This window comes from Camellia sinensis, chromosome 1 (assembly GCF_055761805.1).
Source record: "Camellia sinensis isolate YWXY chromosome 1, ASM5576180v1, whole genome shotgun sequence".
Classification (NCBI taxonomy): domain Eukaryota; kingdom Viridiplantae; phylum Streptophyta; class Magnoliopsida; order Ericales; family Theaceae; genus Camellia; species Camellia sinensis.
The window spans coordinates 205,380,293-205,402,967 of NC_138961.1; the positions used below are offsets into that span (position 1 = coordinate 205,380,293).

Genomic DNA, 22,675 nt, shown 5'->3' on the forward strand with positions numbered 1-22,675 from the left:
GGTATTGAAGATATGAAACTTAATAAAACTTTGGGGAATAGTAGGAAAAAACAAAACTCAACTCTAAATCTACTACCACATATTATGGAGGGCAAAGAAAATAAAATATTAGAAATCAACTGTAGAAAGGTCAATTCCCCTTGTGACAATTATTGTCTGTGGTATTTGTATCAGTAATATAAAAGGCAAATTGAAAATGTCTAAGGAGACAGTAAAGAGTTTCTGAGTTGAAAGGGTACATGTGAAAGGCAATTGTTAAGACGCTCCACACACAGGCTTCACAGTCGCATGTCATTCAAATCTTAAATGCCATTAGATAATGATAGTCCATATATGAACCACGCTGGCATACAACAAAATCAGGGACCGCATAATGAGTTGGAGCACAGTCAAGGACGACTGCAGCCAAAACAAGTGGAAGCACTACACGATAATTATAACAGGAGTTCCACTTTCAAGATTACTCCACAAGAGAGTAGAAATAGACATACAGTGGCTTCCTCTTTCCTTCTCTCTCTCGGCTCCTTCACGGCTTCATTTTCTTCTCCCTCTTCTCCTCTTCCCATCTCTCAGGTGTCTTCATTCTTCTTCACCAATACCTTGTTCTTGCATGATTGTTGGCTCGAACGATCCTCAGACGGGTTTATTGTGCATTCATAGGCCTCTTAACTGTATTGACTGGTGCTATCTAAATTCTAACCCTATTTAGTTGGCTGCCCTTTACTCACAAATTACTTGATCCTTTCCTTTCTTCTAGATGAGACCAAATTTAGGAACAGATTTCATTAGAGAAAGAAAATCTGATTACTTAAATTCTTTCAATATCTTTGATTTTAAAGTTAAGCATCAAACTCTGCTCATTCAAAAACTGTCCAGATCATCTCTTTTATAATTGAAGTTTCAGTTAGTGAAGTCCTAGCCTTCAAAGTCCAAACTTTATTTCCCCTTTGTTCACAGCCATTAGCTATGTTTCCTTGTCATGCTTTATTGCATTTGGCGGATGTTTGAAACTATATTAAGCTAGTGGTAGAGTTCAGTTTGCTAGTGGAATAATCTCTGTTTATTGCCTCGGCTAAATAGCACTTTTGCTTGGTTTTTGTTTGTATACTTATGATTGTCAATGATTGTTAGTACTAAGCATCTCACATAAGATTCTCCAAGGTTTGCACAACCCTAAGGCCTAAGTAGCACCAACACTTCTAGGGAGAAGACATGACCTATATACAGTGGACTCTCAATATAGTAACAATGTTCAGCATTCTAAGGAACACAAATTAGGTACTGCAGTTGTGCCTTGAAATATTTCCAAAACAAATACATCATGTGAACAGCCAACATAAAGTAAAGTATGCAACAGACAGCTAAAAGCATATGAAAAAATAGAAATAAAGATTAAATGGGAGAACATGAAGAAATATAGTAAGAAAGCAAACAAGCGTATGCCTTATATACATGATATTTGTGCAGCTCAATCTTCCACAAGTTGCAATTTTAAGTAGAATTATATAAATAATAAATTAGATTGCATATTTTTCTTACATAACAAGCATAAAAGATACATAAATATATTAATATGTTGTCATGTACTACTGTGTTTGCCCTAGCCACCACGCCATGCCCTAATTTTTTAAAATTTATATGTCGCCGCGCCTGTGTCATGATCCCATATCTATGTCTATTATTCTACATGGTCCAGGGCTGCATTAGTACAATGCTGTGCCACTTCAAACAAGACTACTATTGTAATTCTTTGCAAGCTATATACATATACCGATATGTATCGAGAAACAACATGAATCTTCCAAAGAAAAGGGTTAATTCAACATCATAATTACAGTCGGCACCAGGTTGTATCACTCAAATAGATTTCAGATTTTAATAATATATGCATTCTAGTTAAGTGCAAAGTTGGAAAAATAAAATATAGTAGATAAATATTTATACACCGATTAAAGCTAACACATACTTTTTATAATGAGGAGCATCCCTGTCCAAACGGGCAAGTGTGCCAGCCAGAATGGAGACCTGAAAGATCAGAATACATTCAAACAACAGAACATTTAACACACAAAAAAAGATAACAATAGGTCAGATCCTTATAAAACAAAAGGGTATATGATTCAAAACTAAAGAGACAATGACCATATAACACAAGTTGGTGGCCAGTATGAAGCATAAGGGAAATGAAGGATTGCACACGGTGTGTATTGACAATATATAGTCGTCTTAAAAAGGAAAGATTTCTCCAAAGCTTTAGTGTAAGTCAATGTGTGTTTTCTTTTCTTTTTTTAATTTATTTCATTTTTTCCAGACCAATAATGATTGTAAGAAAAATTATTTTATGTTTCACATTGGTGCTCATCAAGATATATTGTAAGTTGCAACATGTGCTAAAAAGGTTGAAACAGATTTTTCGAAAGTTAAATGATAGGAGAAGATTCCTGGCTTAGATGAACATCTGAAGAGATCAAGTTCGATCTTATAATAGCATCACAAAATAATGCCAGGAGATAATGTGAAAACTACAAATGTGTTCAATATACCTTCTCTCCACTGTCATTACCAACCACCCTGATCTCCAGTCCAACACTAGCAGCCTCTGGAGCAAGAGGAATCTCCTCGTAGCTCAGAAATTGTATGGCACCAGGGTCATAACGAAAGAAGCCAAAATCATGAACCTAGAAGAAAACGCAAGCATGTTAGCTCACTCCCATATACAGCTGTTTCCCAAATAACTTTAAAAATGCATGCTGCCTCATATCAATGCAAACCCCACACAGACTACAGCTGCGAGGCACTACATAACCAACTTCGCCTCACAAAGCAATAATGTTCGAAAGTTACACAACTCCTCAGCAAAATGAAGAGAAAACACATGCACATGGCGCAAACATGTGCTCACACACACATATACACATACAGAGCACAGCACAGAAACAGAACAAACAGAATGCAATGGAGGAAAACAAAATATTTAAAAAGGATAAACCAGCGTTTCTTTTTCAACAGCCTCTTCCCAATGCACAGTAATTAGGGGTTTTAATGCTTGTTCATAAAACAAGACACGCAGCATTAGAAAAAAGAGGCAATTAAATGGCATCAACGAAAATAACAAAAACCACCACACAGAGGAAAACAAGAGTACCAGCCCCTCATTAACTAAGAAAGCGTCAAAGTAGAAACATGAACCTTAACATGAGAATAAGAAATAGGAAATTAAGGCATAAATGGCAACTTTTAGAATACATCTTGAAAATTTCCTAGCTCAGACAACTAACAAAAGCTTCTAGAAATTTTATTATGAAAATAAATAAATATATATATATATGAAGCTTTGAATAATCAGCTTAGGGTATGATGAGATATCACCCCTTATTTATACATGAAGATTAGGGTTTACAAACAAGACAATTACAAGATGATCCCTGAGGGCATCACAATGATTACAGACCCAAGTGCCTTTCGGCTAATAAAATACTAAGACTTTCGGTGATTATAATATGCCAACACTCCCCCTCAAGCTGGTGCGAAGATATCTCTCATGCCCAGCTTGCCTAATATGTCATGAAACGGTTTATTCCCAATTCCCTTGGTGAGAATGTCAGCAAGTTGTTCACCAGACTGAACAAAAGGAATACAAATTGTACCACTAGTGAGTTTTTCCTTAATGAAGTGGCGATCAATCTCAACATGTTTTGTCCTGTCATGTTGAACTGGATTGTGAGCAATGTTGATGGCGGCCTTATTATCACAATATAACCGCATGGAGTCCGTCTGAGCAATACCTAGATCACTCAACAATAATTTGATCCATAAAAGTTCACACACACCTTGTGCCATAGCTCTAAACTCAGCTTCTGCACTTAACCTGGCAACCACATTTTGTTTCTTACTCCTCCAAGTAACTAGGTTGCCGCCGACAAATGTGCAATACCCTGACGTTGATCTCCTATCAGTTACTGACCCGGCCCAGTCAGCATCTGTATAGGCTTCTACACGAAGATGGTCATACTTTGAAAAATACAGACCCTTACCAGGAGCAGACTTCAGATACCTCAAGATTCTCATGACAGCCTCAAAGTGAATCTGATGAGGAGCATGCATAAACTGACTAACTACACTGACAGCAACAGCAATATCAGGACGGGAGTGAGATAGGTAAATGAGCTTACCCACTAATCGTTGATAGCTCCCCCTATCCACAACTTCTCCTCCTTCATCATCTCCCAATTTTTGATTGGGTTCCAGTGGGGTGGCACATGCCTTGCAGCCAAGCATCCCAGTTTCCTTCAACAGGTCAAGCACATATTTTCTCTGTGAGATAAATATCCCATCCTTAGAGCGAGCAACTTCAATTCCCAGAAAATACTTCAAGCTTCCCAAGTCTTTGATTTCAAATTCTTTGGCTAAGTATTTCTTCAACAGAGGTATTTCCTCACTATCATTGCCTGTAAGAACTATGTCATCTACATAAACAATAAGCGCTGTAGTCTTACCGCATGAGGAATGTTTCACAAACAATGTGTGATCTGCCTGACTTTGTTTGAAACCATATTTAAACATAGCCTGAGTGAATCTTTCAAACCAAGCCCTTGGAGATTGTTTGAGACCATATAATGACTTCCGAAGTTTGCATACTTTCCCTTCTGTTTGATGATCCTCAAAACCCGGAGGAATGTCCATATATACTTCTTCTTCGAGGTCACCATGGAGAAAAGCATTCTTGACATCAAACTGATAAAGCGGCCAATCTAGATTAGCTGCGAGAGAGAGAAGTACTCTGACTGAATTCATTTTAGCCACGGGTGCGAAGGTCTCCTGATAATCAATGCCATATGTCTGAGTAAACCCTTTTGCCACAAGTCTTGCCTTGTAACGCTCAATAGACCCATCTGCTTTGTGTTTCACAGTATATACCCATTTACAGCCCACAGGTCGTTTGCCCGTAGGTAACTCAGTCAATTCCCAAGTGCCATTCTTTCTAAGTGCTTTCATTTCCTCAATCATGGCTAGTTTCCACTCAGAGATAGCAAGAGCATCCTGAAAATGGTTAGGAATGCTAACAGAGGAAATATTGGACACAAACGCTCTATATGAGGATGACAAATGAGAGTATGATACAAACTGTGAGATAGGATGTTGAGTACAAGATCTCACACCCTTCCTTTTGGCAATAGGAACATCAAGATCAATGGACTCACGAGATTCAAAGTTACCTAGACTCTCATCAGAAGCAGGAGATGGCAGTGGAGTAGCAGAAACAGTCCCTTGTATCCAGTTAACTTGTTTTCTGTCGATGTCCCGGACATAAACATGCCCATCCTTATTCTTGGTGACAGTGGGTTCTATAGTTCCAGTAGAAGAGGGGGGTGCAAGAAGAACTGGTTCTACCATAGGAGGCACAGGACTCACTTCTACCATAGGAGACACAGGACTCACTTCACACCAAGGCTCCCCCGGAAATGAGGACGGTGACACCGGAGAGGACAAGAAATAGGACTGGGATTCAAAGAAAGTGACATCCATGGACACAAACCACTTACGGGAGGAAGGGTGGTAACATTTATACCCCTTTTGAGTAGGAGAATAACCAAGGAAAACACACTTGAGGGAGCGAGGGTCCAACTTACCACGAGAGGGAGAGTGATTATGGACAAAACAGACACAACCAAATATTTTGGGAGGAATAGAAAACAAGGACTGAGAACCGAGGAGGACGTGAAGCGGAGCCTGTTTGTCCAAGACCTGGGTAGGGAGACGATTAATAAGATGGGCAGCGGTGAGAACAGCGTCGCCCCAATAGGGTTGAGGCACGTTCATAAAAAAACACATGCACCGAGCCATGTCAAGAAGATGCCGATTCTTGCGTTCGGCCACCCCATTTTGTTGAGGGGTATTGGTGCAAGAGGTCTGATGGATAATGCCATGAGTAGAGAAATAGTTTCCTAACCCAGAATCTATGTATTCCCCGCCATTATCAGAACGAAATATTTTGATAGTAGCCCCAAACTGAGTACAAATCATCTTATGAAAAGTGCGAAACACAGAGAAAACTTCACTCTTATCTTTCATGAGATACACCCAAGTAGCACGAGAAAAATCATCAATAAATGTAACAAACCAGCGATGACCTTTCACAGACAGAACACGAGAGGGACCCCAAACATCAGAATGTATTAATGAAAAAGGAACTAAGCTTTTATTCAAACTGGGAGCAAAAGAAGCTCTATGTTGTTTGCCAAGTTGACAAGACTCACAAAGAAAGTCAGACACATGATGATTTGCGAAACTAGAAGGAAATAAATGCTTAAGTAAATGAAATGAGGGATGCCCAAGACGCCGATGCCACAACCATACATCAGCGGGGGTAGTAGAAGACGCGGTGGAAGAATAAGCAAGTTTGTCCGGTTGATCTAGGAAGTAGAGACCATTTTCTGCACTACCACTGCCAATCGTCCTCCCCGTGACAAGGTCCTGAAAAAGACAATGATCAGGAAAAAACGTCACACAACAATTCAAATCCTGGGTAAGACGACTTAAGGATAACAGATTAACAGAAAACTTGGGAACATGGAGAACAGAAGATAGATGCATGGTGGGAGTGACTTGGACTAAACCTTTTCCAGAAATGGAAGAAACAGTTCCATCGGCAATCCTAACTTTGTCCTGACCTGAAGAGGGCTTATAGGCAGAAAAAAGATCAGGGGAGCCAGACATATGATCTGAGGCACCAGAATCAATAATCCAAGGCAAAGATGTATGACACAGGAAAGCACAAGGAACAGATGCTAAGTTACCTGAGCGGGCAAAGGACGAGGAAGCGGTACTGAGAACAGTAGAAGATCGGCGGTCCAACAATTGGCGCAAAGCATCCTCCAGCTCAGTATCAGAAGCTTGGGTAACAGAAATGGAATTAGAATCAAGGGTATCCACGGCACTAGACTGATGAGCCCGGGAATAGGAACCACGTCCTCGAGAGTGGCCTGACCGACCTCCTCGAGAACCTGACCGATCACCTCGACCCCCAGATGGAGTCCCATGAAGCTTCCAACATGTCTCACGAGTATGCCGCGGCTTCTTGCAATAATCACAGAATACAGACTCCTTAGCAGCAGACGGAGGAGGCAGGCTGAGGCCATCTCGAGGAGTAGATAGTAATGCGGAACGGTCAGTAGAGACAGGGGACATCATAGCTGACCGACGACTTTCCTCATTTTGTACATAGGCAAATGCCTCCTGTAGTGAAGGAAGGGTGTCCATACTCAGAACTCGACCCCTAACTGGATCATACTCCATATTTAGGCCGGCCAAAAATTTAAAGACCCGTTCCCGAGCAATGAACTTCTTGTACCCGACAGAATCAATAGGGCAAACGGGCTTATAGTCTTCCAGGTGGTCAAGGCGTTTCCAGCCGTTGGTGAGGAAAGTGAAGTACTGAAGAACAGTCTGCTCCCCCTGAAGTGTGCTTTCAATAGAGCGACGCAACTCAAAGGCCTGTGAAAAATTTCCTTTGCGGGAATAGGTAACAGCCACAGCCTCCCAAATGTCCTGGGCAGTCTCCATAGATAAGTAGCCCTCACCAAGTTCTGGAACCATCGAATGGATAAGCCAACTCATAATCAAAGAGTTAGTAATCTCCCATTGGTCATAACCTGAGTCAGTGGTACTAGGTGCCTGTATCCTGCCATCAACATACCCCATCTTTCCTTTGCTTTTCAAAAACAAAGTCAAACTTTGAGACCATGCTAGGTAGTTCTGACCATTAAATAGAGAGGTGGTGATTTTCAGACTAGGGTTGGGATTCTCAGTCATGGTAGTAGGTAGAATGAGACTCTCACTCTTTGGTGTTTGAGACGAAGAAGACACACTAGTGGAATCTGTCATGGATACAATACTACCAAACCCACAACAAACTAGTAGAAATCACAAACCCGGAAGGTGGTAGTGAGATAACAGGCACAATGACCACTATAAAGACATAACAAAAAATTAAGAAATGATTTTTTTTTTTTTTTTTTTTAAATATATATATCTATATATATTTTTTATTTCATTTTATTTATTTATTTATTTTTTTTTTTTTTTTTTTTTTTTAAATTGATTTATTTATACATGTCTTTATATATATATATATATAACTATATATCCTGATATATATATATAAATAGAGCCGGATATATATATATAGTTATATATATATATATATATATTTATAGACCACAGTGATCAGAGGCTGAGGACGACGAAGAAGACGAGCGACGAAATGGCTGGAGGAGGTCGCCGAGCTGCGGTGCTGTCGGTCGAGTGACGATCGACAGAGGAGGTCGACGAGGAAGACGGCTGAGGAAGACGAGCTGAGGACGAACAGAGAGAGAGAGTTGACGGCCGACGATGGTGACGATGAGCTGGCGACGGTGACGATGAGCTAGCGATGGTCGATGATGGGCGACGATGGCGACAGAGAGAGAGAGCTGAGGAGATGAGGAGATCGACTGAGGAAGAGGTTGAGGAGATCGACTGAGGAAGATCGACTGAGGAAGACGGCTAAGGCAGATCCACCCAGGTAAGCTTCGAACCCTAGAGTGTTGTTGGTGAATAGGTCTGCCAACGAGGGTGAGCCGAAACCCTATAGGTTCAGCTCTGATACCATGAAGCTTTGAATAATCAGCTTAGGGTATGATGAGATATCACCCCTTATTTATACATGAAGATTAGGGTTTACAAACAAGACAATTACAAGATGATCCCTGAGGGCATCACAATGATTACAGACCCAAGTGCCTTTCGGCTAATAAAATACTAAGACTTTCGGTGATTATAATATGCCAACAATACATATATATATGCATAGGTCATGCTTATGGTAAAATATGAAAAATTAGACTGCTAATATCTAGGACACTCGTCCTATCAGTGAAGGTTGTTCAGAAACCGGACAACACGCAAGTGTTTACTTATCCAGTCACCTAAAACAGAGTTCATCTTTATTTATTCAAAAGATTTACAAAAGCATGTGGGTTTACAACTTTCAATTTTTTTCACTAAAAAGATAATGTGAAACGATATAATTTTTTATTGCACTTTTTTCTATAGACACTTGAATGTAAAGTAATATTTACCAATACTTAAGGGGCGTTTGAGAAGTTAGTTTTTAGGGTTTTTTTTGTTTTTTTTTCACAAAAAGACAAATTAGTTACAAAACCAAAAAAAAACAAATCCAAACAAAATATCACATCAAACCTCATAATCATTTCACTTTTTCTTTCGCAAACATCACATCCAACCACAAAAAAACCCAACTATCTTCCCAAACACAAAAAAAAAATTCTCTAATAATATCCTACAACTAAAAAAACCTACAAAAAAACCCACTTCCCAAACACCCACTTAATGATAGAAAAATGTTTAAATATAGTGGATAACAAATACAAGCATATGTGGTGATCAGAGTGTCGGGTACTATAGCGTTGTTCGACAGTAAAACAGTCTAAGAGGAACCACAAATCCAGAGTTTTAACCTTGAGAAATAAACAATGTACCAAACAAACAGCCAAAACTAGATTAATGGAAGTCAAATTTATTCACAAAATTAGTTTCCTATTTGCTAAGCAGCTTTTAATTTCTTTTATTTTATTTATTTATTTGTCAAAGTTTGGTTTCAAAGCAGAAGGAGAACAATGCTACTAAAAAAACATGGATGCAGCATTCTATTTTATACAGTAAGATTTTGACTATTCTCATTAAACCAAAGTTAAGTCTTCAATTTGTGCAAAATGGGCTGGTGCCCTAATTACAACTATAAAAATAGGTTTCAAAATTCTGTAGCATCGAGTGAAAGTTTGAGGTTTAATCATCTGGATCAATTAATCAAAATTTAAAGTGAGCAGTTAAAGCCGCTAAAGCATGCATCAAGTATATGATTTCAATATTAGTACAGTTCAAGCAGTAATGCTGCAAACCTACTTTGAAACCTGTTGGAAACAACACTCCAAGAGCCCAATTAGCACAGCTGATTTCAAGAAGAAGCCCTTCAGAGGTGAAGCACATTCATTTCTACCTCTGATACTTTGTTATTAAATCTCCCACAGCAATTTTCTACACTAGCTTTTTTTAAAACCTGCAGAGTATTGGTGCTTAAAACCTCATGAAAATCACCTCCTTCATGCACCACCCACAGACATCATCTAGATACTCAAAGACTGTCTATAAGTAACCCTTGTATGAAGGATAACTTTTTCTTCCCCGTAATCTAAACAAGGTAGACAACTGACTTACAAAGTGATGTTTTGAGACACGGCAACAAAAACCTTTCATACATAGAGATAATTCAATATCTAATTGGGTTCTAGATCCTCTGAGCATTAAATAACAAAAGGTCCAGGCCCGAACACCAAATCTCAATTGATAAAAGTACACCACATCATGTCACGGTACTCTGGTTTCCAAGCAAATAGGAAAAGTTCACAAATGTCACTATTTGCAACATCTTGCTAAAAGAGACAAACTATTGATTGAAACTAACACCGGATTTTCCAACCAACCCTACAGAAAAGGGACTCTAAGTTGTTATGAGAGCGATGACATTCAAGTGTTTTATATGACATTCAAGTGTTTTATATGACATTCTATATTTTATTTTTCATAGTATGTATGAAGTTCCAGATATCTTTCATAGTGTCTCATATTAATTAAATAATTAAGTCAATTACAGTTGTGAGTACGGATTAAAACAAAAATAAGAAACCAAAAAAAATACAAACATAAAAAAGAAAGCCCAAATATAAACCACCCACCGGGTCACGGTATATAGGATATACAGGAATTTCTTCGCGATTTACGAACATGGCTTCTGCAACTACAGGTCCTATTAGGCACAAAATCAGATTGATTAGAACTAAACAAGGAAAACAAAACAGGAGAAACTATGTGCTACCCTTTAATCTATAAATAACTAGCATTGATTTAAGAGGTCAATTTGTGCTCTCAACATTCAAAATTAAGTCATAAATAAGAAAAAGAAGTACCAGGCTTGACGACATGGCGATTGGTGAGAATAATCCCGCGCTGCTTATCAACGACAAAGCCCGTGGCGTAGCTGGCACCGGCAGATTCGGTGTCGAAAGCCCGACAAGCGGTGGTCCGAAGCACGACCACAGCCGGAACCACCTTATCGAGCGCCTTCCGCCAGTCATCGGCGGTGGCAAGATTATCTCTGATCGGCGGGTCAACCTCCACCATGCACAGCTCCTCCTTCATACTCGACTCCTCCGATCCCAACCTCTCCAGATGATCAGCCATACCGAAGTACCCCTCTGTCTGTAAATCACAGTCCGAAACCCTAATTCAGAAGAAATCGAGAATTGGAGTGGAATACTGAGGGAGTGGTTTTGGGTTTTAGAAGACAGGGATGAATGAGAATTATATTCAGAGAGGGAGAGACAAAGGTCGTATTTTGTGTTTTGATAAAAAATTTATGAAGGAATGTTAGAAATTTTTTTATTTATTTAATTGTATATTTTGAAAATAATTGAGAGGTTATGATGATTTAATATTTTATTATAATTGAATAAATATAAATGACAGAAAAATTGATTGAAAATAAAAGATGAAAGAAAAAAATAATTAATTGATGTGTATGATAGAAAGAATAATTTTTAAAAAATTTAATCAAATATAATTTTAAGATTTTTTTGTTTTAAATTATATCTTTAACGTATAAACTAAACCAGCCCAAAATTGATCGTAAAAGCGGAGTTGAGATGCAGTGTGAGTTGGGTTGGGTGCTGACAAGACCACTCACACTCCAATTGGCCACCTTTGGCAAGTTAATGGTTTGTCCAGTGCCAGCGCCATGGCCATGTGAGGATTAGCAAAATGTTAATTTAGTAATTTTTTAATTATTTAATTAAAATATAAATTATTTAATTATTTAATTAAAATATAAGTTAAAAAAATTAATATATTTAAAATAATATTTTGATTTTTTATGAAAAAATATGTAAAAAATAAAGAAAAAATAAATTATTTGATTTTTTGGTATGAATTATTAATTTTTTAATTTTTTTAATAATTTTTTAATTTTTTAACTAAATCGATATGTTGTCAAACGAAACTTAAGCGATTAAAAAATTACAAAAAAATATAATAATTTATAATTGATAAAAATACCATCACATGCATGAGACCAATCAATAATTTTATAATAATATAAAATTATAATAATTTATAATTGATAAAAGTACCATCACATCACAATACCAATCAATAATTTTTTATATAATTAACCTGGCACGTGATGCGTTGAAACCAACCAATTATTTCTCACTTTTTATACAGAAGTGTCTGAACAGTTGGGACACAGATATTCTCGTGGATTCTAATCTTTTTCATATAATTTTTAAATTTTTTATGAAAAAATATTTAATGCATTTTAAAAAAAAATAAAAGGACAATAAATTTATTATTTTATTATGTACTATAATTTATTTTTTAATTCTTTTAAAATGTATAAAAAAATTAAAAAAATGATGTGTCATTCTCTTGATCTAGTGATTTTAATTATGACCAAAAATTAAGATAAATATTGAAATTACATATTTAAATTGCATTTTATTTTTTAAAAAATGATATTTTGATTTTCGGGAACTTTCGTACTAGTGGAATTTTCAAAATTGAATTACATATTTATGAAAAAATTTATGATTTTATTTTTTAATATTAATAAAATTTATTACTAATTTAAAAATATTTTTCTAAATTTATACTAAAATGAAATTACTCTTTTAATTTTTTTATATCAATATTTTATCTAATGAATTCTATAAAATAGACCCAAAATGTTCCCTCAAGTTGGCCGAAACCCTAATTTGTTTATTATTTTATGTATCAATTTTGTATTATTTAACTGATCTTACTATTCATATTATTAATATAGTATTGTCACATAGAATGATTATATATATATATATATATAATATAATTATAATAGCATTATTGTTTACACGATAAGCTTATTTTCTCATTATAAACACGTAATTGTTATTTTTATTTTTATTTTTATTTTTTTGGTCAGTTCACATCTGTTCTATGTAAAACTTATTCTCCTATTAATTTATAGGAAAATGTTTGGTGGCCACTGAGAGGGTAATTTATGATCTGGAGTTGGGCCGAGATATAGACCGAGCAAGTTGAGGGCCCAACGGTGCATAGGTCCGAGACGATCGACTTTTTACCCAAAGTGGGCTGCCAGAATTTGGGCCGGGCAGAGTACCGGCTGGGTGTCACCCCGGACCGGACAGAAACTGCTCGGTAAGGCAGTGCTCGGTCGGACCAGGGTGCCCGGTCCGAGGATGGCCAAAGCCGGATTGACCGAGTGACCGGCGCGCAGGAAGGCATGGACAACCGAGGAAGTTGAGTGGCCGGTGCCCGGAGAGGCATGGACAGCCGAGGAGACTGTATGGTCGGCAGGAAGGCGTGTGCTAATTTGACCGTCGCAACAGAAGGTATATAAGCATGTCTGCGCCCCCCATACGCAACACACGAACATCTCTGTAAGAAAATCCTTACACTCAAACACTCTCTCCCTTCTCTCTATTCCCTCTAAGGTGTGTGCTAATTTGACCGTCGGAGGGTGCTAATATGGGGCTCAGAAGGTATATAAGCATGTCTGCGCCCCCCATACGCAACACACGAACATCTCTGTAAGAAAATCCTTACACTCAAACACTCTCTCCCTTCTCTCTATTCCCTCTAAGGTGTGTGCTAATTTGACCGTCGGAGGGTGTTTCCGGCCACACACCGCCGGGTAGCTCACCGTTATTTGCTCGCAGGTGATCGGACATCGACGGAGCTCGGAAGAAAGGAATACGGGCACGCCGGAATATTTGCTCCCCGTACAATTGGCGCCGTCTGTGGGAAGTTTTCAGACAAAACCTTGTCTTCCAGGTTCATCTGATCGCCGTCCATGGCGAACAACGACGAGTTCCCGTTGTCCGCCATCGATGGAGCCACCCCGGAGTATACCCGAAGGAGAGAGGGACCTCCTGCCGTCCATCCAATGGCTGACTTGGGGACGCCTACTGGAGGACAGTCAGGAGACGCGCGGGATAAGCGCGGAAGGAGTCATGGGCGTTCACGGAGTCCAGACGGTCACCGGCGGAGAGACTCACACGCCAGGCGACTGGAGAGCAAGTTAAAGGACCAAGACGCTGTTATCAGGCGGATGGCGGCGGAGATGGAGGATCTTAAGCGGCATGTCAAAGGGAAAGGTGTAGCTGGAGTGGGAGACCACAGTGAGCGCACTCCGTCCCGCCGGTCAGGTGATCAGAGTCAGCGACGTACACAGTCCATTTCCATCACCAGGAGTTACCAGGTTGGTGATTCCGACGTGCATGCAGAAAAGTCTAGCGCGCAAGACAGCACTTACAAACCCTCACGTCCGGCGACGACGTCGAGGTACTCTTATTCTGCTCAGTCAGAGGACCTACGGGCAGTGTTAAGGGAGCGGGCTCGCCGGCGCGAAGCTCAGAGAATACCGGCTTTCCAGCGGCTCTCCTACGGGGTTCATGCCAGCGAGGAGGTCGGAATGCCTCCACCCCGCCAAGCAGTGCCAATATTTGAAGATACAGACTTGGCCAGGCTGAGTGCCACCCCATTTTCCCTGGAAATAGAAACAACACCGCTTCCGGCAGGCTTCCACCAGCCTAAGTTCACGCTCTACGACGGCAAAACCGATCCTTATATGCATGTGAGCCACTTCCGTCAGGTCATGGCCGGACATAGGCGAAATGACGGACTTATGTGCCTAATCTTCCCGTCCAGTTTAGGTGAGCTGGGCTTAAAGTGGTTTGAGAGGTTGCCAGAAGGGAGCATACAACGGTGGCATCAGTTGGCCGAAGCGTTTGTTACGCGCTTCAAAACCAACACAAAAACACCAAAGGAAGTTGATCACTTACTGAGTGTCAAGATGGAACCGTGCGACACACTGAAGGCATACAATTCAAGGTATTGGGAGACCTTCAACGAGATCCTGGATTGCCCGGTCAACCTTGCAATCACGCAATATAAGCGAGGTCTCCCGGTCGGACATAGACTACGGGACTCGCTTACCATGCACCAACCGACCTCCATGGGCCAGCTCATGCAGCGCATCAATGAGCACATCCGAGTAGAGGATGATGCGTCAGCTTCCACCGTGAAGGCGACTCCGGTCGGAACAGACAAGAAGACAGCAGGCAAAGTGCACGCAGTTGGGCAAGAGTCCAGCCGCTCAAATGACCGAGCAGAGGAATCAGACCGAGGGTCAAATCGTAAAAACCGGGGTAGAGGACGTCGGAATGACCGGGATGACTACCCCCGAGATGACGTTGAGGACGCAAACAGGAGAATGAAGGCAAGGACTGGCATAACCACGGTCTTCAAGATTCCAATCTATCGCATACTTAGCGAAATCCGAGACGAGGAGTATGTCCGGTTTCCTGCTAAGTTGGGCGATGGACAAAAGGGGTACAATCCGCGGTATCGTTGTACGTTTCACCGGGAGAGGGGCCACCGGACTGAAGATTGTTTGCCTTTGCGACAACATTTGGAAGAGTTGGTTGCGGCCGGACATCTGGACCTTTACATTGATGGCGGCGTGAAACCAAATCAGGCTCCGGTCGATCCCAGGGGACAGGGTGACCGAGATGCACCACCACAAGGAGTTATTAATGTCATCCACGGCATCGTGGAACCGGAGCGCGTTTGCGAACTCCGGGGCATGATCAAGAAGGCAGAGCATATGAGGGAAGTTTTGTCAGTACAGCCTGCCATCAAAAGGGGGAAGACAGAGGAGAAAGATGTGATTAGTTTCACCTCAAGGGATTTAGAGCGTATCCAGACGCCGCACAACGATGCTCTTGTAGTAACACTACGCGTCAAAGAATTTGATGTTAGACGGATCTTGATCGATCAGGGAAGCTCGGTCGAGATCATGTATTATGATGCGTTCAAACAGCTCAAACTCCGTGAGACAGACTTGGCTTCGGCCACTTCGCCACTGGTTGGATTTAACTCGCAGCCGGAGTGGCCATTGGGAAAGATTATCCTGCCGGTCAAAGCGGGATCCGTGGTCAAGCAAGTGGAGTTTTGGGTGCTACAAGTGCCTTCAACGTACAACCTTATCCTTGAAAGAGGATGGCTTCACGCCATGCAAGCCGTAGCATCGACCTACCACCAGGTGATGAGATTTCCCTCGGCTATGGGGGCAATCGAGGAGATTTGGGGTGATCAGGTCATGTCCAAACAGTGCTTCGTGGCGGTCAACGGGAGCCGGGCTGCCAAAGGATTCGTTCAAATGATCGAGGGACCGGAGGACCGGAGTGTCTTGGATGATGTTGGCACCAAAGCAGAAGACAAGGCTGTTGAAGAATTGGTTGAGGTGCGGATTGATGCCGAGCAGCCGGACAGATTCTTCTTGCTCGGTTCAAGTCTCTCGGCCATGGAGAGAACCGAGATGATTGAGTTTTTGATGGCGAACATCGAAGTCTTTGCATGGTCGCCCTACGACATGCCTGGTCTTGACCCAAGCTTTATCTGCCATCACCTCAATGTCTTGCCTGGAGCAAAGCCAGCCATCCAGCGAACAAGGAGATCGGCGCTGCATCACGCCGAGGTAGTAGCAGAGGAGGTAAAGAACTTGCTTGAGGCACGAGCAATACAGGAAGTGCACTACCCTCGGTGGATTTCCAACACGGTAGTGGTGCCCAAGAAAAATGGAAAGTGGCGAGTTTGTGTCGACTACAAGACAGTCAACCGAGCTTGTCCAAAAGACAGCTTCCCTTTGCCGCGCATTGACCAGCTAGTGGATTTGACGGCTGGACACAATCGGCTCAGTTTCTTGGGTGCGTACCGCGGCTATCACCAGATTGCCATGCATGGGCCTGACCAAGAGATCACCTCTTTCACGACTCCAAGGGGACTCTTCTGCTATCGAGTTATGCCCTTTGGTTTGAAAAACGCCGGGGCAACCTTTCAGAGGATGGTGACCAAAATGTTCGCTCCTTTGCTCGGCCGGACAATGGAGGCTTACATCGATGATATGGTGGTAAAGAGCCGACATGAGGCACACCATTTGTCCGACTTAGCCGAGATGTTCGCCATTCTGAAGAAGCACAAGCTGCGCTTGAACGCCTCGAAGTGTGCCTTTGGCGTGGGATCCGGGAAATTTTTGGGATTCTTAGTCACGAACCGAGGCATCGAAGCAGACCCTACTCAGATCAGAGCCGTGCAAGAATTGAAACAACCCAGCTCGGCTAAGGACGTGCAGCACCTGGCCGGAATGGCCGCCGCGCTTAATCGATTTATAAGCCGGTCATCAGATCGCTGCCGCCCTTTCTTTCAAGCATTGAAGTCAAAGTTCTCATGGGATGACGAGTGTGACCGAGCTTTGGCCGAGCTCAAAGATTATTTGTCTTCTCCGCCGCTGTTGGTTACACCAGAGCCCGGTGAGGAACTCTACCTTTACCTTGCCGTCTCCCAGCACGCAGTAAGTGCGGTGTTAGTCCGGGCTGAAGGAATTAAGCATCTCCCAATTTTTTACGTAAGTAAGACCCTTCTGCCGGCTGAGATGAGGTACTTGCCGCTGGAAAAGCTTGCGTTGGCACTGATGATGGCTTCGAGGAAATTGGCACATTATTTTCACGCCCATACCATCGTCGTACTGACCGAGTTCCCCCTCAAGGCCTTGTTTGAGCGCGCAGACTTTTCAAGCCGAATATTAAAATGGGCGGTCGAGTTGGGACAGTTCGATATGAAGTTCCAGCCGCGCACCGCAATCAAAGCCCAAACCTTGGCCGATTTTGTTGCCGAGTTCTCACCTGGCACTCATCCGGTATGCCCGGTCGACATTGCCGAGGCAGATGATGAGACGCCCACAATGCCAACCGAGGAACTACCAGCTGCAGAAGGTCGCGCTGCGGAGTTAGCGCGCACCATCGAAATTCCCTCAGTTTGCACGGTAATACCTCCCGGTGCTGCGATGACGGAGTTGTGTATCACCAACCCATCCACTCTGTCCGGTACCGCATCACCAAGGGGGGAAGGAATGGTTCCACACAGCTCAGAACTTGATGATTCGCCTACGGACTTGGGCATTCTGAACCAACTTGCTGAGTCCGGTGCCGAATCCTCAAGGGGGGGAGGAATGGTTCCAGGCAGCTCAGAACTTGCGGCCGGCTTCACACCGCAACCTGGTGATTCGCCTACGGACTTGGGCATTACGGACAAACTTGCTGAGTCCGGTGTCGAATCACCAAGGGGCACTGAATTTGGACCGGTCAACACCAAACTTGACACCACACAGCCGAGCAGTTGTGATCCCATTGCCCTTCGCAACTCTCAGGACCCATCTGACTGTTGGAAGCTTTTTGTGGGGGACATGTGGAAGCTTTTTGTTGATGGAGCGTCCAACCGTCATGGTGCCGGCCTAGGTATCGTTCTTATATCCCCGGACGGCCTAACCATTGAGCATTCTATCACACTCGGCTTCCCGGCGTCTAACAACGAGGCTGAGTACGAGGCGCTTCTTGCTGGGCTCAAGAGCGCAATCCAAATGAAGGCTGCCGAGCTTCTGGTATATAGTGATTCCCAGCTTGTGGTTAACCAAGTTTCAGGGATTTATGAAGCGAAGGACGACAGGATGGCGAAGTACCAAGCTCTGGTCAGGGACCATATCAAGCAGTTTGAGGCAATCAGAGTCCAGCAGATTGGCCGGGAAGAAAACAGCCGGGCTGATGAACTCGCCGGCCTCGCTTCCATGGTAGATAGCACGTCTCCAAACCCCCTGTTGATTGACTTTCTTCCGCGGCCAAGCATTGAAAACGCCGGGCAGACGGATGTACTCTGCGCCGAGCTAGGTCCTTCATGGATGGACCCCTTGATCTCGTTCCTCAGAGACCGGACTCTTCCAGCGGACAAGAAAGAAGCACACAAAATCCGGGTGAAGTCAGAGCGGTTTTGGCTCTCTCCATCAGGCGCGTTGTATAAGAAGTCCTTCACCGGTCCGTATCTCAAGTGCGTGCACCCGAACAATGTGGAGGCCTTCTTGTTTGAAATTCATGAAGGCATTTGTGGCAGCCACATCGGGGGCAGGTCCTTGGCCTACCGAGCTATTTCGCAGGAGTACTGGTGGCCGTGCATGCAGGCCGACGCACAAAAATATGTCCGCAGGTGCGAGAAATGCCAGAAATTCGCCCATCAGATCCACCAGCCTGCCAGGGAACTTCTTCCCCTCACCAGTCCTTGGCCTTTCGCCATGTGGGGGCTAGATATAGTGGGACCATTGCCAACAGCACCGGGCAACCGGAAATTCTTCATCGCGGCCACAGATTACTTCACAAAGTGGGTTGAAGCTGAGCCCTTGGCAACCATCAAAGAGAAAGACGTGAAGCGATTTGTCTGGCAGAACGTCGTCACGCGGTTTGGCGTCCCCAAGATTTTGATCTCTGACAACGGCACCCAGTTTGACGGTCGCCTATTCAGAGGATTTTGTGAAGATCTGAAGATAGAATTCTACAACTCCACCCCGGCCTACCCGCAGTCCAATGGTCAAGCCGAAGCGTCGAACAAGACTATACAGAATGGGTTGAAGAAACGGCTGGAAAAGGCCAAGGGAAAGTGGGCTGAGGAATTACCCAGTGTACTTTGGGCATACCGAACAACCCCTCGACGTTCAACCGGGGAAACTCCATTTGCTCTGGCTTACGGCATGGAGGCGGTCATACCCTTGGAAGTTGAAATGCCCACCCTCAGAACCGAGAGTTTTGGGCCCGAGCTAAATGCCGAGGCTATTGCCTTGGAGCTGGATTTCGCGGAAGAGCGCCGGGAGAAAGCCCTCATCCATGTGGCCGCCTACCAACAAGAGCTCTCCAAGAAGTATAACAAGACAGTGCACGCCAGACCGTTCAAAGTTGGAGATTGGGTTTTGAGGAAGATTATGGGCAACACCCTGGTGCTAGGAGAAGGCAAACTAGGGGCAAATTGGGAAGGACCCTACAAGATCACTGGTCTGGCTGGCAAGGGGGCTTACCACTTGGAGGATCTAGAGGGAAAAGCTATACCCCGGCCATGGAATGCGGCCAACTTAAAATTGTATTATTTTTAAGCTTTTTACTTTCCTCTTTTTGTAAAGCAATTTTTTGGCTTGCAAAGCAGAATGTAATTCTTTTTGTCAAATTATAGAAGTCATTTTGCATTAGCACTTGGATTATTATTTTTATGTTACGGACCGAGATGATGTACTCCGGTTGGAAGAGTTGGTGTCTTGCCCAACTTTGAATGCCCAACCGAGATGTTGTACTCCGGTTGGAAGAGTTGGTGTTTTGCCCAACTTTGGAATCCCAACCGAGATGATGTACTCCGGTTGGAAGAGTTGGTGTCTTGCCCAACTTTGGATGCCCAACCGAGATGTTGTACTCCGGTTGGAAGAGTTGGTGTTTTGCCCAACTTTGGAATCCCAACCGAGATGATGTACTCCGGTTGGAAGAGTTGGTGTCTTGCCCAACTTTGGATGCCCAACCGAGATGTTGTACTCCGGTTGGAAGAGTTGGTGTTTTGCCCAACTTTGGATTCCCAACCGAGATGATGTACTCCGGTTGGAAGAGTTGGTGTTTTGCCCAACTTTGGATTCCCAACCGAGATGATGTACTCCGGTTGGAAGAGTTGGTGTTTTGCCCAACTTTGGATTCCCAACCGAGATGATGTACCCCGGTTGGAAGAGTTGGTGTTTTGCCCAACTTTGGATTCCCAACCGAGATGATGTACTCCGGTTGAAAGAGTTGGTGTCTTGTCCAACTTTGGATTCCCAACCGAGATGGTGTATTCCGGTTGGAAGTGTTGATTTGTTCAACTTTGTTACAACCGAGATGGCTATTTCGGTTCATGAATTTGTCTCGTTCTGCTGAAGTACTTAGACCGTGTTATGTATTCCGGTTCGATGAGTTATACCGAGATGTTTTGCTGAAGACAGAACTGATTGCAACCATGCATACACTTGCAAAAATTCAAAATCTTTCATTGATAAAGAAATTCATTACAAAAGGTGGGGACAGAGCCCGGTTACATCAAAAGTATTGAAAGCAAAAATACAAAGAAAAGAAAACTAAACCAAGGGGGATAGATTGGTGAATTCATCCTCGGCAGCCTCAAGGTTGATGGTTGGGCTCGCTTCTTGGGCACCGGGCTCAACTTGACCGGGCTGCACTTCCACTTCGGCGTCTTCAGCCTCCGAATCTGTCTCATCACTTCCTTCTTCAAGCCCCTCCTCGGCCTCCGCTTGAAGCGCACTGAATACATCATTTGCGTAAGGCACGAGGTAGACCGGTAGCTTGGCGGGAGGAGGATTAGTAAATACATCGGTGTCGGAGCCCTGGCCGAGGTGCTCGCAGGCGGACTTCCAGCCAGCCTTGAAAAAGATGTCTTGAGTTGCAAAGACTTGCTTCTTGTAGTTCTTCTCGGCTTCGTTAAAACCGGCATTGTTGGCAGCCCGGCAAGCTTTCCTCTTCGTCTTCTTAAAAGCGTCCACCTCAGTCTGGAGCTCACTTTGTTTTTTCTCGGCTGCCTCCAACTGGCCGAGCAGTCTGTTATTGTCAGCGTTGGCTATCTGGAGGGAAGCCTTAGCCCGGCCCAGCTCGGCTTGAAGGCTCTCAACCTGGCTGGCTGTGTCGTTTGCCTTTTGCCTAAGCCGGTGGATGCGCTCCAAAACCAGATGCTGTTTTTGAATGGCCTGCAAAAAACAAAGTTGATGAGAAACGTAACCGGGCAAACACTTCGGAAAATTTTCAGAGCTGCATTGGCTTACCCTGGCCATGGACTTTACTGATGACTTGACTAATCGAGTGTCAGGGACGTGGTCGCTGCCAACCACGTCGCTCGGTAGTAGGAATGCTTTGGACAGATCAAAGGCGAGCAGATGCTCTTTGTCAGCCTTGATCGAAGCCGTTGCCGGGATGTCCTGACCCCGGTGCTTCAGATGTGGGCGCCAGGCTGGCACTGGGGCGGGGGCGTCCGTGGAGTGCTCGGTGGCGAGCTCGGTGACTAGCTCGGCGGACGGATCTGCCCGAGCTCTTTTTCCGGCCCGCCGCGCAGAAGGTTCTCGGCTGGATTGCCCGGCGGATTGAGTGGCCAGGGCGACCACGGCGCCACTGGATTGACCGGCGGTTGGCGACCGGGTTACCACGCTCGGCACCTCGGCAGATGTGGCGGTGAGCAGGTTCTTGATTCGACTTCTCTTGGCCATTTCTTGCTCGTCTGTTAACCGGATTAACGGGACGTCGGGAAGGGTTGGATCTGGCGGTGGCGAAGGAGCTCTGAGGAATTCGGTTACTTCACTCCGGCGGGGAGCGGAATATCTATATGTAGGACTGTAGCCGAGTAGTTGGTTACAGTCACGATCCCGGTAGCGAAGCGCGGTCCTGATCGCCTCTACGTTTGGGAAATTGTAGTTGGCTTGCAAGGCTTGGATGGCTGCAAAAGAAACAAGAGAATGATTAAACTGCGGAAAACATAAGTGTATAAACCGAGATTATTTGCGCAGCTTACATGTGCTCCCAAAATTTTTGCTAATCATCCAGCCCGGTGTCTCGGCTGTTTCATAGTTACCAGACACCCAGAAGAAATCATCGTCATGAAGATCCTTGTC

The 22,675-nt window shown here is 43.5% G+C and overlaps 1 protein-coding gene across 2 annotated transcripts in view; it reads right to left on the reverse strand.

Annotated features, from left to right (window-relative positions):
* The window catches only part of LOC114309010 (protease Do-like 7), a 208,423-nt gene that overhangs the window by 37,203 nt on the left and 148,545 nt on the right, over window positions 1-22,675 (reverse strand). For both annotated transcript variants that reach the window (XM_082924083.1, XM_082924080.1), the window contains exons 8-11: window positions 11,025-11,316; window positions 10,794-10,864; window positions 2,544-2,678; window positions 1,967-2,025 (exon numbers count right to left, since the gene is read on the reverse strand). In XM_082924083.1, the coding sequence (XP_082780209.1) occupies window positions 1,967-2,025; window positions 2,544-2,678; window positions 10,794-10,864; window positions 11,025-11,316 (557 nt within the window). The remainder of the gene's footprint in view (window positions 1-1,966; window positions 2,026-2,543; window positions 2,679-10,793; window positions 10,865-11,024; window positions 11,317-22,675) is intronic.